This window comes from Drosophila melanogaster, chromosome 2R (assembly GCF_000001215.4).
Source record: "Drosophila melanogaster chromosome 2R".
Lineage (NCBI taxonomy): Eukaryota > Metazoa > Arthropoda > Insecta > Diptera > Drosophilidae > Drosophila > Drosophila melanogaster.
In genome coordinates, this window is record NT_033778.4 from 8,358,523 (window position 1) to 8,374,107 (window position 15,585).

The 15,585-nt window shown below is 46.9% G+C and overlaps 11 protein-coding genes across 17 annotated transcripts in view, besides 2 other annotated features; 3 read left to right on the top strand and 8 right to left on the bottom strand.

Annotated features, from left to right (window-relative positions):
• Positions 1–15,585, top strand: part of pdm3 (pou domain motif 3) — a 68,791-nt gene that overhangs the window by 31,033 nt on the left and 22,173 nt on the right. The window lies entirely within an intron of this gene.
• On the top strand, positions 16–950 carry CG11635 (uncharacterized protein). Its single transcript, NM_136528.2, has one exon. It carries the CDS (start codon positions 85–87, stop codon positions 943–945), a length of 861 nt encoding a protein of 286 aa, NP_610372.1. The 5' UTR covers positions 16–84; the 3' UTR covers positions 946–950.
• Positions 944–3,634, bottom strand: spaw (spacewatch). Of its 2 annotated transcripts, none has more exons than NM_001299266.1 (1): positions 944–3,634. In NM_001299266.1, the coding sequence occupies exon 1, from the start codon at positions 2,398–2,400 to the stop codon at positions 991–993; it is 1,410 nt and encodes a 469-aa protein (NP_001286195.1). In that variant the 5' UTR covers positions 2,401–3,634; the 3' UTR covers positions 944–990. The 2 variants fall into 2 exon arrangements, with proteins under 2 accessions (NP_001286195.1, NP_724670.1); NM_165602.2 differs by having other exon boundaries at positions 944–2,495.
• hubl (hug-bell) lies at positions 944–3,634 on the bottom strand. Of its 2 annotated transcripts, none has more exons than NM_001299265.1 (1): positions 944–3,634. In NM_001299265.1, exon 1 carries the CDS (start codon positions 3,575–3,577, stop codon positions 2,702–2,704), a length of 876 nt encoding a protein of 291 aa, NP_001286194.1. In that variant the 5' UTR covers positions 3,578–3,634; the 3' UTR covers positions 944–2,701. The 2 variants fall into 2 exon arrangements, with proteins under 2 accessions (NP_001286194.1, NP_724671.1); NM_165603.2 differs by having other exon boundaries at positions 2,574–3,634.
• On the bottom strand, positions 3,837–4,696 carry whip (whipple). Its single transcript, NM_001103760.2, has one exon. It carries the CDS (start codon positions 4,489–4,491, stop codon positions 3,991–3,993), a length of 501 nt encoding a protein of 166 aa, NP_001097230.1. The 5' UTR covers positions 4,492–4,696; the 3' UTR covers positions 3,837–3,990.
• cola (comas sola) lies at positions 4,750–6,823 on the bottom strand. The gene has a single exon (NM_165605.3). The coding sequence runs from the start codon at positions 6,765–6,767 to the stop codon at positions 5,988–5,990; it is 780 nt and encodes a 259-aa protein (NP_724673.1). The 5' UTR covers positions 6,768–6,823; the 3' UTR covers positions 4,750–5,987.
• On the bottom strand, positions 4,750–6,823 carry swif (swift-tuttle). Of its 2 annotated transcripts, none has more exons than NM_001103761.2 (1): positions 4,750–6,823. In NM_001103761.2, the coding sequence occupies exon 1, from the start codon at positions 5,821–5,823 to the stop codon at positions 4,969–4,971; it is 855 nt and encodes a 284-aa protein (NP_001097231.1). In that variant the 5' UTR covers positions 5,824–6,823; the 3' UTR covers positions 4,750–4,968. The 2 variants fall into 2 exon arrangements, with proteins under 2 accessions (NP_001097231.1, NP_724672.1); NM_165604.3 differs by having other exon boundaries at positions 4,852–5,866.
• On the bottom strand, positions 7,028–8,166 carry boly (borrelly). The gene has a single exon (NM_136529.4). It carries the CDS (start codon positions 7,861–7,863, stop codon positions 7,096–7,098), a length of 768 nt encoding a protein of 255 aa, NP_610373.2. The 5' UTR covers positions 7,864–8,166; the 3' UTR covers positions 7,028–7,095.
• Positions 8,300–8,499: a mobile genetic element.
• On the bottom strand, positions 8,641–9,405 carry CG18449 (uncharacterized protein). Its single transcript, NM_136530.4, has one exon. It carries the CDS (start codon positions 9,284–9,286, stop codon positions 8,807–8,809), a length of 480 nt encoding a protein of 159 aa, NP_610374.2. The 5' UTR covers positions 9,287–9,405; the 3' UTR covers positions 8,641–8,806.
• Positions 9,822–11,516, bottom strand: CG2127 (uncharacterized protein). 2 transcript variants are annotated; one of them, NM_165607.3, is made up of 2 exons: positions 11,414–11,516; positions 9,822–11,358 (listed from the first exon to the last, which is right to left on the bottom strand). In NM_165607.3, the coding sequence occupies exon 2, from the start codon at positions 11,348–11,350 to the stop codon at positions 10,481–10,483; it is 870 nt and encodes a 289-aa protein (NP_724676.1). In that variant the 5' UTR covers positions 11,351–11,358; positions 11,414–11,516; the 3' UTR covers positions 9,822–10,480. The 2 variants fall into 2 exon arrangements, with proteins under 2 accessions (NP_724676.1, NP_610375.2); NM_136531.4 differs by having other exon boundaries at positions 9,822–11,516.
• Positions 12,068–12,261: a mobile genetic element.
• On the top strand, positions 12,551–13,620 carry CG8701 (uncharacterized protein). The gene has a single exon (NM_136532.3). It carries the CDS (start codon positions 12,730–12,732, stop codon positions 13,468–13,470), a length of 741 nt encoding a protein of 246 aa, NP_610376.1. The 5' UTR covers positions 12,551–12,729; the 3' UTR covers positions 13,471–13,620.

Here is a 15,585-nt window from a genome sequence, read left to right on the forward strand (position 1 = left end):
AAAATTTTAATTTAGCGATTCATGTAACGGCGTTACGGTATACAAAAATTTTCAAAATTCCACTTTCATTAAAAGTTTCGGCTAATGTTTTGGTCCTCCCTACTAAGGGGCTTCAGCTCACGTCAGAGCGGCTCCTCGAATAAACCCCCAAAACCTCCAAGTCCACCGAAGCCACCATCGTCACCATCTCCACCAAAGTCTCCTTCTGCCAAACGAGAATGCAAGATCCGGACGCACTGCATTCCGGCCGCCTTCTGCGCCGAAGGGGATAAGTTCAAGTCGATGTGGGATCCGCCGAAGAACCTGCCTCCGCCGTACCCCTTCGTGGTCAGCCGATCAAATGACTTGTGCTGCGAACCCAACTGCACCAAACCACTGCCCTCATTCGACGAGCTGTATTACCGTCCCTCCTGCAAGAACGGTCCTTACCAGCGCCACTGGGTGGAGTGCCCCAAGTTCATGATCCGCAAGAAGATAATCTGCGCCTACGACAAGCTGGAGGCTCTGAGCCCCGCCCGTCGGGTGGCCGAGCGGCGCGAGCGGACAACGCTCAGTGCCACAGCCACAGGACCATGTCCCCATTTCGCTCCGTTGGCACGATGCGTGCCAGGACGTCGTCCGCCCAGATGCCACGCGGCCAAGACGCCCTCCTGCTGCCGCAGGTTGTGTGCACCGATGCCCTGCTGGTCGGATTGTAAGCAGCCTAAGCTGGCCAAGCGACCATATCGACCTCGCGAGTGCGAGTGCCGATTCCCCCTGAGCCTCTGCGAAGCGGAGCGGGGTCGTCAGTGGGTCAAAATTCATGGTGAGAACCACGTCTGTCCCAGTGCCATAAAAAAGGCCAAGAAGGCGAGAAAAGACATGCTCAAGAAGATGAAAAAGGATAAGAAGGATAAGGGCACGGATAAGAAGAAAGATAAGAACAAGGATAAAAATAAAAAATAAGTTTTAAAGGTTATGTTTATTTCTTTGGTCATTGGTGCTCTTGTATTACTCGGTTTCAGCCTCCAGAATTGTTGCTTTGTACTTGCTTTGGCCAGACTCCAGATCGATTAAAGCCTGCTTCAGAGCCATGCGCATAAGTAAGCGGGACTCGGACTCGGTCAGCTGAGCAGAAACTTTGTACCGTTCTCTATCTAAATGGATACCTGTGCCGAATTGGGGTTCCTGGTTCAACGGCTGCTCTTCAATTGACTCGGTGCTAAGGCTACTAGTAGGCTTCTTGGCAGGAACTTCGATAGTCCTAAAGGGCCTGTAGGTGTGTATGGTTTCCTTAGGCTGAGTGTCCTGCGTGTCATCAGTCTTGGGAGTATTCTCATTGGTTTTTGAAGGACTGGACTCTTGAGTATCGCCAGCAGACGCAATTTGCTCGATTTTGTGAGATTGTTTTATTAGCTCCTCCCCGAAGTCCTCATCGGAAATCGAAGACTCTGAAACTACCGAACTAGATTGATTAGTTATTTCACCGGTTAACTCAGAATCCAAAGACTGATTTGCTTCCATCTCGTGATCCAATTTAAGTTGATCGGTGATATCCCTCGTTAGTTCGGAATCAAAAGACTGGTTCGAAATCTCGCTATGATCTAGGCTCTCTACATCACCCAATCCAGATGGTTCTGAGAGCGCACTGGCTACCTCCGAATGCATAGAATCTGCAACACCTAGCTCAGATTGATGGGAACTAGCTCTATCCACTGACTGATTTGATTCCTCCTCATGATTCAAACTTTCACTGATTTTGGGTTGGTTGAGTGCAAAGGAAGCCACATCCGGTTCAGAGTTAACCATCCCCATTGTTTTTTCACCTCCTCCCATAGTATTCAAAATAAGTGAAATCTGACTAAGCTCTTGCATCATGAAGTCCACATTCCTTCGAACGGATGTGAGAGATGTTTTCTCAAAGCTGGTAAAAGGTTCTTGGGACGCCTGATTCTTGACAAGCTGTTCTCGCAGGGAGCGCGTTCTTGCGAATTGTAATTCTTCTTGAATTCCTGATTGGTCTCCTTCAGCGAATGGCAACTGATCATCCTGAGATTCATTGTTTGGCTGCCGGTATGGATCCTCCACCTCATTAGGACTTGGTAGTCCTGCCAATTGCTCCACGTCAAGCTCGTCATTTTTCCAGCCCCAGGATGCAGTTATATCGTCATTGCTATCCTCTTTGTTCTCTTTCACATGATGAACGTTTTCGTCCTTCGCCTCCGGCCATACAAATAGGTGACTTGTGTGATCCACCTGCGTTTCCTTTTTGAATTTCTTCACACTTTCCGTTTTGTCCGAAACGTGTGGGATAATGGTCGACTCCGAACTGTCGGACAACAGTCGCCAAAGGTTTCGGTGAGCAGTGCTGGAGCAGATGATTCTACGCGATAATCCGCAGAAAACCGAGAGGCGAGGCATGTTTTAATTTTGAACGAGGCCTAGAATTTTGAATTTTAAACAGGGTGCCGGATGCCAATTGAATGAGATATTAGATGTACCTCAACTGACAGATTTTCAGTTGGGTTGCTGGGATGGGGATTCCACAGGGATACCCAACACCACCAGAAATCATAAATATAAAAAGAGTTTATAAAGGTTTATGATTTCTGGTGAAGGGCTTGCCGTTCAGGACTTTGGTCTCTGTTGGAATTTTTGTTACATTTTGTGTTACAAAAATTCCAGCGAAGACCCCAGTTACTATAACCCTGGGATACGGTCTTCATCTTCCCCTGGAAGTACACGGCCAGATGCTTATGTCGTTGTTTTCCATGTGCCGTCCTCGTCGGATCTGCTCGCACTGAGACGCCTTTTTCAAGCACTCACACTCTGGTGGCCGGGTTGGGATAACAGCGGGATCCTCCTGAACGCATTCGGAGTAACTCGGGAACGGGCACTTGATCTTCTCGCAATCGGAAGGACCGGGGAATGCCCTGCAGTCGGGCGGTATTCGAGCGGTTCGACAACACGGCATACGGATACGCATGCAACCTTTGTACCTTTTGTTTAGGCACTTATAGCGCTTCCTCTCATGTTCTGCGAGACAAGCGGATCGCGGGCAGATGGGCAAATCTCGCCGCAGGACCTCCGGTGGAATGGCGTCGCACCAGCAGCAGACCCGCTTCGGTACCATTTTTGGACAGCATTCCCACCAGGTGCGCTGGAACTCCCGGCACTTGTCCGACGGTGTATAGTACAAAACGTCAAATCGCGTATCCTCACACTTTGGACAGCACTCCTCCGGGTAGTGCCACATAGCTTCTGGCCGATTACTACCATCATCCTTGTATCTCTTCCACATCGAAACGAACTTGGTCTTCTTGCTTGGATCAGCGCATGGATTCGCCGAAATGCCGGTACTCACGCAACATGAGTATCGCGGCTGGGTGCAGCCCTCCTCGCTGCAAGGACGAACAGGTGGATCCGTGGGACTGCACGGTCGCTTCTTCACCACTTTGCAGTCGGGAACCTCACTCACGGGACAGAAATCCTTTCCCATCCTCGCCATTAGGGCGGTAACGTGAATAGTTCGACAAGTATCCTCCAGTGCTATAAGGCTGGGCATAAGCACAATTCTCTTGGCCAAAGAGTTGAGCATGGCTGGTGAACTTAAATTTGAGTTCCTTCTCGTAGAGGAAGTGTTGCCGAAACGAATGAAAAAGTATGGGGTTAAGAGTTGAATATGGGGTTTCTCATATGGGGTTGTCACCTAACATTTTCAGTCAATTTCTATGTGTGCTTCTTATTCGGAAGACCGTAGTTTGGTCTACAAAATTAAGCTGCTAAATACATTCTACAGTATTCATTACCAGACTTCACTCCGTATATAGGCCAATGATTAAAAAGACTATTGCTTTACACATTACATCTTTAATACGGCTAATTGTGGAGAATCTTGGACCCCTGATGCCAATCGCAAGTGCAACCCAATCACTACGCTAAAATGAGCGTGGAGTAATTGGTCTGCGTATGAGTTTGGCATCAGGATCGAAAACTTTCATTTTTTTCTGGTTAATAGCAGTCTCGATACAGTTTTTGACGATCGAAGGCAAGCGGATGAGAAAACGACTTCTTAGGCAGACTAGGACAGTTCGGAGCCTGGAATAGGCTGACAAATGGAGCTGAGTACCGCCCACCCTCCGGTTTCTTCCAATCTTCAAGGCCTCTCGATTTGTTGGGGAAGAAAGCGTGATTTCTAGAGAAGTTCAAGCGTCGAGGTTCGGTCTTTGGCAGCAGGCGGTCCTTGGCCCTGGCACAAATCTCATCCATGGCCTCACGCTGGAATCTCTGTCCGATGCTCGTGATGGTACCCATCGGCTGCCACTTGTTGGCCGACTTCGATGGGGGATGGTCCTGGCCAGCATTGTTCATTGGCTTCAGGAAGGCGGTAGTTGCTTCGCTCCTTGGCAAAGGACTTAGCACATTATCGACGCAGTGGGACTGATTCCGCCCCACGGGAGGCTGAGCACGGGAGTAGCGGACGAGGAGCTTGGTCAGGCGCTCAGCACACATCGTGGCCAATACAGAGGTACCCATCTCAGATCCTCACCAGTTCTCGCTGGCTTCTTCTGCTGCTTAGTTTCCCTGAATGCTTCGGTCTGCGTGAGAGATGGGTTGGGTAGTATCTAAATGGAAACGTTCGATTTGGAAGCCTGTTGCTTGATTAAAAAATGGGTGACTCCGAAATAATCGATTCATTTTATAGATGACTGCAATGGCGTGGGTGACCTTGATGTAAAATACTAAAAATCCAAAAAAAAGCATAAAAATAAATTTAATGAATTTTTATTATATGTTTTATTACAACTCATAAATTCAATTATAAATTTTGTATGCCAAATTGTTATTATTAAGTAATTTCCATGGTTTTTTGTTAGGATCGGATACCTGACTGCTAAAGCAAATTAATAGAAACATCACTTTGTATCTATTACTTCGTTTTAAAAGCCAGACCCTCAACTTGCACTTTTACGTGTTTCGGTAGGATTATCACAGATTTAATCCATCGCGTCTCATTCTTTCCGCAAGAGCTATACATTTCGGGGTGGTCTCCAAGCAAAGGCACTCTCTTTTTCGGAGCGGTCTTGTTCCTCTTATTTTTTCTGAGTAACAAGGATATGGAGCTCGCAACTTGGTGCATAGGGTAGGCTTTCTGCCTCTGGAGCAACGAGGATTGCAGCGAGCCAGCTTGCAACAGGGGTGAAAGAATTTCGGACACTTCCTCGTTGGGTCCCGCTCCCATTCTCCATCCGCACAGAGTAGCCTTCGAGCCTTATAGTTGATTTGGCAAGTTCCTGGGCAGGGCGGCCTGATCCGGTACAGAATCTCAGGAGGTTCGATGGCGTCCAGGCAGCAAACCTTCTTCAGCCGTTTCTTAACGGGTGAACACTCCACCCAGGTGCGTTGGTAGCAGCGGCACTTGTTTGAGGGATGGTAGTACATCGCATCGAAGCGGGGCAGCATTTCCTTGCAGAACGGCTGCTCGTTCGCCTTGCAAGGTGGCTCCCACATCGAACGGAATGGCTTCTCCTCCAGCTTTGCGGCTTTGGGTCGTCTTATCTCTACGCAGGGATTTTTGGCCGCCGATCGCAGGACACAGCATTTCCTCTCCTTCTTCTGATCGCGTTCTTGCTTCAATAACCTCTCATGTGGCAGTTTGAGATTGATCGTTTCCCTGGCCTGCACGCATCTGCCGCTTGGAACATGATGGCACAAAGGGTCGACAGGTTGGCATGGCGGATCCGCGTGGTAGGTCACTTTGCTGGCGAAGCTTCTGAAACCTTGCGCTTTAGTGGCAAAGCTCCTGAAACCTTGTCTGCAAAAGATCCACAGTGCTGACTGCATGCTTAAAATTTTGAGAATTTTGATTTGGCCTAATGATTTTTCGAAAGCTGTCGAACTTGTGAGTTACTAGGCCGGGAAAACTAGGTCACTGGTTAGGTTACTTCCGCATACTCTTTGTTGAAGAACCTCTAAATAAATCAGACGACTGCACACTTAGGAATCTCTCAAAATGGAAATCGCATCCTGGATCGTAACGGAGAATACCCTATTAACGGCTTGGTGCAGTTCCTGCGCGACTTGTTGCACATATTATACGTGTTCCACATTTCACATAAGCTCCCTCCACGACAGGCACACTCGGAGCCACAGAATCGTGGTATCAGATGGCGGCAGGCCTCCGAAAAACTAGGCATCGGAGTGAACTTCTTGCAGCATTCGGATGGCCTCCGCGGCTTGGTGCATTTGGGCGGACGTCGACCTACTTTACAACAGGGAGCCCTGACGGACTTGCAAAAGATACTCATCTGGAAGAGGTGCTTTTCAATAGCCGAAAGTGGTGGTTCCTGCGGGGGGCGGATGCGGCGATTCATGGGCTGATATACCTCCTGATCGGGACAGCAATAGTCCTTTGGTCGTAGCCAGAGGAGCGGACACTCTGGCCAAGTCCGTTGGAATTTGCGCTGCTTATCTGACGGCTTGTAATGTTCAGCGTCGTGGCGGATCAGCTTCAGCAAGCAGTCGGGATTGGTCTTGCCTCGATTATAGATCTCCTGCAGATACTGGGAGTATTCTTCTACTGCAAAGGATGGTTTCTCGTAACACTTGTTGGGCTCGTACTTGACCGGACAGAACCATTTTCCATCCTTGCAGGCCGTGGTATCCTTGTCGCGCATCTTGCAGCACTCCCCAGAGCTGGCATCGTAGCTGCCCCAATTGTACCATCGACTCGTGATCGAAAACCTGGGAATCTGTGCTCGGCGCAGGCGCAGCTTCGAGGTGATCATGGTGCCTGCCTTTTTTGAATATCTAATTTAGAGAGGCGTTAGCCGAAAGGGTGAAGTTCGAAATTTGAAATGAGGCGGCGGGTATCTGACATGCTAGCCAAAGGACTCTATGCATTGGACCCAAAATGTCCAATTTATTTGTTGTAACATGAGAAGAGATTAGATAGTTTGATTTAACTGATTACGAGCTTTAAACGAAAATAACTATCAGTGGGAAGGAATGATGTATACCCAAAATTAAGCCCGCTTTAGTCCCAAATAATGTATATCCTATTGTTTATTCGAATCTTAGGTTTGGCAATTGGTAATTGTAGGAAGACCTAGGCAACTAGGATTTCTTCATGCGGTAATAGTTCCAAACCACGCACATGGGCGGCTGGTTGATGCAGAAGCAATGCGTCGGCGGAACATCGGGAAGCGGATACGGTTGGCACTCCGAAAAGCTGGGATACTTGGTCCGGGGGCGAACGCAATTGGAGGGGGGGCGTCCTGGCCGGCAGCCGGTCGTAATGGCCTGCTTGCAGAAGGGCATCTTGAACCTGGGGCAGGAGCTCTTCGCTGGCTTCGGGCGGCAAAGCCCCAGCCCAAGGCTCTTGTTGCCTTTGGAGCAAACCTTCGAAGGATGGAGCGGCAGAGTTCGAAGGCTCCGTCGATGAATTTTGGGCGGACGGGACCGGCAAACGGCCTTCCTTTTGCGCTCCTGCAGCTCGCACTCGCACCAGGTGCGCTGGTACTTGCGATTCAGCTTATCGGTGGGCTTGTAGAACATGAGGTCAGACGGCGGATAGGCCATCGCACAGCGATCGGACAGGCATCTTTTACGGGAGTCAATAAAGGCCGGCACGTTGAACTCGGGGTCGGAACGGCACTTGTACTCACTGCGCCGCATCGACATCCAGCAGATGTCCTTGACCGGCACCTTGGTGTTGTCCGCGGGATCATTCTTTTTCAGATCCTTTCGTTCGGTGGCCATCGTGGGCGCACCAAATTCATACGGATCGAACAACGACTCCATGCGCACCTGAATGGTCCTTGACGTCAATCCACTCCTTATGGCAACCGGTGCTCGGGAGAGCGTGTTCTTGGCCAGCATCATTGTTTCAATGAAGCCGGATTCAAAGTGGAGTATAAACTATGTTGCAAAAATGCCGTACACACTGCAAAAATTTTGTCCTGGTTTAAAATATAAACGAAAACTGGGAGTCACTGCGAAATTTTCATCATGAGCGTTGTAACGGAATGTGATCGTTCCACAAATGTTGTCATTTGAAGCAAGTTACTCGGGTGGCTGCGATTCTTGTTACTAGATTGGTAGTGTTTCCGACCTTAAAAAGTATATATGTATATATATCTGTCCTTATGAAAACCTCGATCTCTGGAACTAATAACGATAACAGCACATGTTTGTTGGCCCATGCTGCCACACTTTTTCCACACTTTTGGAAAATGTTCTGATATTTTTTCATTCTTTTCTATCGATTTGCCTAAATCTGTCACCACACTTTTGCAAAATGCTGTTATATTTTTTTACATAGCCACGCCTCTTCTAACGCCTTCAAGACGCCTAAAACTGCTACGCCCACACTTTTGAACAATGTTATTAATTTTATCTCATTTTACTCCCTAATATCTATTAATATGCCAGAAAAAAAAACGATATTACGCGTTCGCATTGTCACTAGCTGAGTAACAGGTATCTGATAGTCGAGTAACTCGACTGTAGCATTCTCTCCATGCACCGCTAAATAATTGCTTAATGGAATTAATTATGTTTTTTCGACTTTACCTGCCCAAAAGTGCATAAATTACACACGATATTTTTTTAAAACGCCATCAAAAACCCCTTAATACCATAAAACACAAACAAACAATTATCTTAAAGATTGCAAATTTAATTTGATTTTGTTTCTACTGTTATACAACACAGAAAACCTATTCGACTTTAAACTAAAACTCGACATCTAACATATGAGGCAAAGGCAAATTAAATCCACAATAGTTAAGATCGAAGTTGATAGCGAAAACAAGCCGTGTATCAGCTAGTATCCATCAAACGCCATTCGATCTGATGCAGCTTCTACGTAACGCCTTTTGTTTTTGCTTTGGGTGGAGATAAACTGCGAGATGAATTGTTTAGCAGGCATTGCGATCCTCTGGAGGCGCCTATTGGGGTCGGTAGTTCGGCGGAGTTCACGAATGTGGGGTCGCTCCTCCTGTGAACGCGAGTCCTTCGCCTCCTTATGGGCTTCCTCATTTGGGATGACAGCTTCCCGCCAGGTGGCCTGATATTTCCGCTCCGTCCAACGACCTGGCCTGTATTTGGTGTCATCCATGCGCTCCTCAATCTGCGGCTGCATCTGTGATTGTGGCCAAGTTCTCTGGTGGTTTCGCTCTTGATTGGAGTTGAGTTTGTAGTGAATTTCATCCAAACGTAACTGCTTCATTCCGCGACGCGTCACCAGATTTTCAAGTCCGAAGGCCACTATCCTGCTGCTTAACAAAGCTTTTGTCGAATTCATTGTGTTTCAATATGATTTATTTTGATTTGATTTATGATTTTGATTTTTTTTAGTTTTTAAGTAAACTACAAGTTTTCAGAAGAGATAATAAACATATATTAAATTTTGTAGACCGGAACATATAGATTGTTATGTGTGAAAGCCAAGAATGAAAATGAAAGTATTGGGAAAAACTAGTGGGGAAATGAAAATGCAGGGCTTACTAGATAGATTTAAAATTCGATCTTTCAAATACGCACATGGTTTTTGGTGATTGTCGACGGTTTGCCTACTCGATCTGTCGAATACCCATGTGGTTTTCGGATTATCGGAAAACTATTTTTTCAAAAATTAAAAAAGTAACAAGAATATGCCTTTCGGGACCAATCGGTCGCCGCCTGCAAATTAAACTCCTTAGTACATAAATGATGTTGCATTAGCAGCTTAAATATGGAATTATTAAATATCGATTCGAGTATGGAACCGAAGGCACTAGAAATTCTAATATCTTTGATGGAACCCTATTGCCCATCCAGTTAATTAAAAATCAATGATTGAAACTTTTTTAGTTCTTGTATTTCGTTCAACGTCGGTCAGTTTGACGTGGATTAAAGCTTTATAATAGGCGTCCAGGATAACTGCAAAGGTTGGACATGGACAAAACACCTAGGCTCCCAGTGCCACCAACGGGATTATGAGTACAGAGTCCTCAGTCTTATGGAATGAAAATGTGGGAGGGCCATAAGCGAGAGACATCCCCGGAGCTCCGGTATCCAAATTGCCGGGGATCAGCACTTGTCAAAGTCCCAGCAATCGCACTCCTTGGAAGGATTAGGGTCAGTCTGTTTTCGCTTGCACTCCGAGTAGCTCGGGAATGGTGTTGGGACCTTGGAGCAGTTCTTCCTCTTCGCGGAGCGCTTGCAGCTGGGCTCCGGCTTGCATTTATCCTTCGAATTGGAGTTGCACTTGGAGTCCGAGGTGCCGCCCTTGGAGCTGGCACAGCTGGCCAATCGGACGACGACTGGCATTAGGGTTTTCCCGCAGCGTTTTAACAGCATTTTGAATTTGGAAAGTGTGGATTGTGGATTGTGGATTGTGGAGTGCGAATGGAATGAATTGGCTATTTTGGAAAACTGTAATTTTGGTGGATTGTGAGTTGGAAAAGTGACCGGAATGTTGTGGCCAGATGTCGAATGACTGTGCTTTCGCCGCCGCCTACGTTTCGCCACACTTAAGGACTGCCCCCTTGCCACGGGCGATCCTTCGCCTCAGCTCCGCCCACATCTCGCAGGCCATGGGAACTCGAAGGCATAGGCACTCTGTAGGTGGTGCGTTAGTGAGCTCCTCCCGCTTGCATTCTGAGAAGCTGGGATACGGCGCCGGGCGCTTGGTACAGTCGGTAGGTCGGCGTTCTCGGTGGCAACTGGGCGGAATACGGGCGGGCTTGCAGCAGGGAAGAGTCCAGCGCGGACAGGGTGAGGAGTCCTCTGCCTTCTTGCACTCCATGGGATTAAGCATGGGCATCGTGGGACGGGCTGTGGCCACCACCGTCTTCCGCTGACGGCGGCAGGGCTTCGGACGCGGTCGCTTTGCGTGGATGCACACCTTCTTGGGCTTGATCACCAACCGGGGGCACTCGTTCCACGTCACCTGGTACTGGCGGGCCTCTTTGTCCGATATGCGGTAGTGCTGGATGTCGTACCGCACTGGCACATCGCACTTTGGCACGTACTCGCAGTCGGGTATATACCACATGGACCTCATCTTTGCTGGCAGCTTCGGCTTGTTGGACTTTTCCTTCTTGGGCTCTTCCTTCTTCTTGCGCTTACCGCCCTTGACTGCATCGCAAATGGTGCCCTTGAACCGAGCAGGACCACAGCCCTTGGAGGTCGATACCTGATCGCAATCCTTTGGCCGCCCGCAATCATCGGCGGAAGACTGACTGCTGTAGTTGCGGCGTAACAGGTGCTGCCGGAGCACACTGGAGCCAACGCAGTCGGCCGGGGTTTTGATTTGGCTCAGATTCTTGGACCAATCGACCTTGAATAGAGAACAGGCATTTACCAAAGACTCCAGGCACGGCATGCTCCGATCTACGAGGGAACGACATTTCTGACGCAACATTCGCAACATATTGAACCTTTTTACCAAATTTTGTTTTACAAAGCCGAAAATAGTCGAAAATATGTTATGTTAGGCCAAGGACTGAGTGTAGACTAACTAAAACCCGACATCCTCAGCTCGGAGTGGGCATTCACAGCATACTTTATAGGAAATTTGGAATACAAATTCTAAAAGACCTCTAGATATATCTAAGCTACACCTGTTGTACCAGTTGCAGTGCCTTTTTTTTCCCCACTTTTGTGAGGGTTCCTCTTCCTCATCTCAATTTGCTTTTCAGGGAAACGAGTATATAACTTAAGATATACATATTTTAAATATCTTAGAGAATTTATAGTAAAATCTATGAAGTTTTGCAAACTTGTGGGAATGGTATTATCGTACCCGCTACTAGTAGAGTATACTAAATACGATGAAACGTAAGTAAATGGCAGAAGGATGCATTTCCGACTCTATATACATGTTCATTCCCAATCAGGCCATGTCGGGCACTTAAAAAGGTATGCAGGTTGGATTGACCAACCAGACTCTAAAGACGTTAGCGCAGCACAAAATGGTTTTGGTAGAATTTGCCGCAGAACCTGTCTCCAAATACTTTTCGCGACCTAAGTGCTGAAGAAAATTTTATTATACTTTTTATTTTATTTTATATTATATTATTATATTTAGAGTAAATGGGTATACTAGATTCGTTTAAAAATGTATGTAACAATCAGATGGAAGCGTTTCCGGCCCCATAAAGTAATATATATACTTTAATCAGACTCAATAGCCGAGTCGGTCTGGCCATGTCCGTCTGTCCATATGAACGTCTCGATCTCAGGAACTATAAAAGCTATAAGGTTTAGCATACAGATTCTAGAGACATTGACGCAGCGGAAGTTGACCCATGTTGCTGAGTAATGGCTCTTGTTTTTATTTGGATTTCAGTTTATTTTTGACCAATTGTAAATCTATTTCGTCACAATTTTCGTACTAGCAGAATAAGTGGTATGTGATTTACGGAGAAAACGACTGTAGGGTTTTTTTTCTTTTATGTATAAATATGGAGTACTCTGCGCTAACAGAGTATTTCCTCTTTCTATATAATAATATTCTGAAAAGGATGCCTTGAAATTTACTTCGATGCGATGTAGCCATGTCGAATAACTTTGTATGCCAGTTCCTCTCGGCCTCTTCCAAAATTCACATCGGCTCCGTTGAGCTGATTGTGTATTCGGTTACAAATTTGTAGTTTGGTCATTTTTCGGTGCCGAGGGATTTTCATTTTTGTTTCGGGATTGTTGTATTTAGCGATACCTTTCTTTCCCCCCCGAGAAATTTATATCAGCCCGTATCCAGCCATGTCTATGTGGCGCAGTATTGGAACGAAAACCCAAAATCGAGTAATACCCAGCTTTGCGAGCGTGGTCTGCCATCGCGCTTTCGCAAAGGACCACAATCCATCTCCAAAGTGCAGTGACAGTTCTGGAAAGGGTTGCGGTAATTTTACCGCTTGTGGAGACCCCCGGTTCGCGAAGAAACCACCGCCGAAGAAGGAGGACGGCTTCCAGTTCCATCATCTGGTGAAGCAGCCGCCGGAGTGCTGCACCGATCCCTGCGCGGAACGGTTCCCCCCGTACGACCAATGCTACTACAAGATCTCTGACAAGGCCACGCGCAAGTACCAGGTCACCTGGGTGGAGTGTCCGCCCATAAAGATAAAGCCCAAGAAGATCTGCTGCTACGAGGCGGGAATTCGTCCGCCGATCCCAAGGCGCAAGCGCAAGAAGTTCGTGACATCCGCCGAGTGTCCCACGAATGTCGAATGCCCCACGGAGGGAGGACCCTGCCCTAGAATCAAGATGCCCGGCTGTAAGGCCGTAGACAGCGTCTCTTGCCACGTCGTTAGACGTAAGACCGACTGCGTCAAAGTCAAGGCCCCCTATCCTTCCTTCTCCGAGTGCAGCCGCTCTCGTCTTCGCAAGCCTCGGGGCGTTGAATGCAACTGCCTAGATGTTCCAAGCTCCTGTGACCTGATTCGTGAGCTGAAGAAGTTCGAAGGAAATCCACGGAAGCCAAACTGCGGGGGCAGTAGGGCTTAATTCCATAGTGCTGTTTGAATCCTAATCCCAGCGCTCAGTATCTTGTTCCGTTGACCTAAATATTCCAAACCGATCCAGTTAAAGTAACTTTTCTACCGTGCGTAAAATTCAGACTAGAAATAAACCGAACTATGATTTTTAAATTTATTTAATTAGATAGCATTGATCTTTCATTCAATAAAATATTTATAACAATCTCCTAGGGGAAGGATTAAATGCACACATGGCTACTATGGAGTCTGGTTGCATAAGATTGTTATGCGCATTTGGTTTACTCGCCGCTCGAAAATAGTTTTTGTGTTATATATTTTGGTTTTGAAAACCTGGACCGTTGCTACTTAGCCATGTAAATCGAAAACATTTGCCCGACTCTGGATGAGTATGCAAAGTGTCTCGAAGAGGGGATGCGGAGATGGCGTACAACTGCGTGCCATATTAAAGTCGCTTATAGCAAATTACCAATTCAGATATATACGAGTACACACAAATCAGTTATACCCGGCATCCATCAGCATATTCCCCTGGCTGTTGCTTTTTGGACGTCCCTCTCCCTTTTCGTATTTCCTTTAACTTTGAATGCATGCAGGCCGTCACATTTATTCGAGTTCGAGTTTGATGTACGAGCCGAAATGCATGTGCATAATCAAAAGGGGAGCGGAAGGAGCCTTCTCCCGAAGACAATCGAAATGAGACAAGGCCCGGCTCCGCAGCTCCGAAGACGACGAATCTTCCCCAGCTGCAGACATAATTGATGGATCGCTGACTGGCGACAGAAATGTTCTGGCTGGATCTGGATCCGAATCCGAAAAGAGGATTCGTGTTGTGCGCCTACCTTCGTCTAAATAATGATGTCGCATTATTTATGCCGCAGCTGATTTGCATAGGCAGGCTAAGAACCTGGGATTTGAGAATGGGGGATTTTGGATGGGGAAGAGTGGGGATGTGTTGAAGCGGTTGCGTTGCCCCCGGGGCAATGTGTGCGCTTTCTTTAATAAATGTTTAATTTATAATTGATTTTCCCCCCGCCCACCGGCCCAGCGATATGCCTTGGCTCCAAAGACCTCAAAAGTTTCTGAACCGCAAAAGGATTTGCCCGCGCACGAAAACACTTAATTAATTCGCATAGACAGACAGTCGGACGGCAGGACAGACTGGCAGACATACGGACGGATGTGGTGGGGCGGCATCCTGCCCACCCATCTGGTCAGGCGACTACACCCAGGCACACAAACACACACACACACATGGAGAAATAATTAGAAATTAGAATGGAGAATGCTTGCCAGCCAAGTTGACGATAACAACGCCCCACAAATGCCCGCCCACACACTGAGCCGACGCCCCAACTTGTCCACCCACCTCCAACTGCCACAAGCTCTGCCACTACACGACCTCCAACTCCCACATCCACCCCGAAGAAGCATATTTAAAATGTAGCCAAGTCGAGTATGATTTAAACCATACACTTGGACCCTTTTAGCAGACCAAAGCCCAAGACAGCAGCAACCCGATTCGCAAATGCTGCTGCCCAGTTTGTCGCTGAAGCAGTTTCGATTTACTTATTATGGCTAAAGATGGGACAGTCTATTAAAAACTATCGAAGGTATTATAATGAAATATTTAAATTAAAAAAAAACAAAAACAATTCACTTTTACAATAAGTGATATATTTCATTTTAGAGGCCTCAAAAATCGTCGACATTTTTAAATATTAGTAATCTCGGTATTTTTAAGTTGTATCAATACAATTTTAGAGCCGTTTACTTTTCACTTGAATAGCAGTTCAGAAATATGGAGAACGTCTTAATATGCGCTTGCCTAATCGCTGGAAAATTAATCCTCTTTCGATTTTAACCAATCACCCAAATTAGCATTTTCGATAAGGGATTTCTTCCATCGCTACCAAAGGAGCAGGACAACCAAAAAGTGGACGGGCAGAGGGCTTAATTTGCTGCTAATATCCGTTTACGTCTTTAGTTGCAAGAAAATTACAATATTTCGTGTGGATAGTTGGCACGCATAGACTCGCCCCGCCTCCGGTCTGCAGATACTTTTGTATCTAATTTAAATTTCCCAATTTCGGCGCTGCAAGAAAAACGCCGAGCAGGAAAATGA

Bases quoted from the DNA above. Each gene is read 5' to 3' on its own strand.
- CG8701 (NM_136532.3), top strand. From the start codon at position 12,730: ATGTCTATGTGGCGCAGTATTGGAACGAAAACCCAAAATCGAGTAATA.
- whip (NM_001103760.2), bottom strand. From the start codon at position 4,491: ATGTGTGCTGAGCGCCTGACCAAGCTCCTCGTCCGCTACTCCCGTGCT.
- CG18449 (NM_136530.4), bottom strand. From the start codon at position 9,286: ATGAATTCGACAAAAGCTTTGTTAAGCAGCAGGATAGTGGCCTTCGGA.
- CG2127 (NM_136531.4), bottom strand. From the start codon at position 11,398: ATGTTGCGAATGTTGCGTCAGAAATGTCGTTCCCTCGTAGATCGGAGC.
- CG11635 (NM_136528.2), top strand. From the start codon at position 85: ATGTTTTGGTCCTCCCTACTAAGGGGCTTCAGCTCACGTCAGAGCGGC.
- boly (NM_136529.4), bottom strand. From the start codon at position 7,863: ATGATGCTGGCCAAGAACACGCTCTCCCGAGCACCGGTTGCCATAAGG.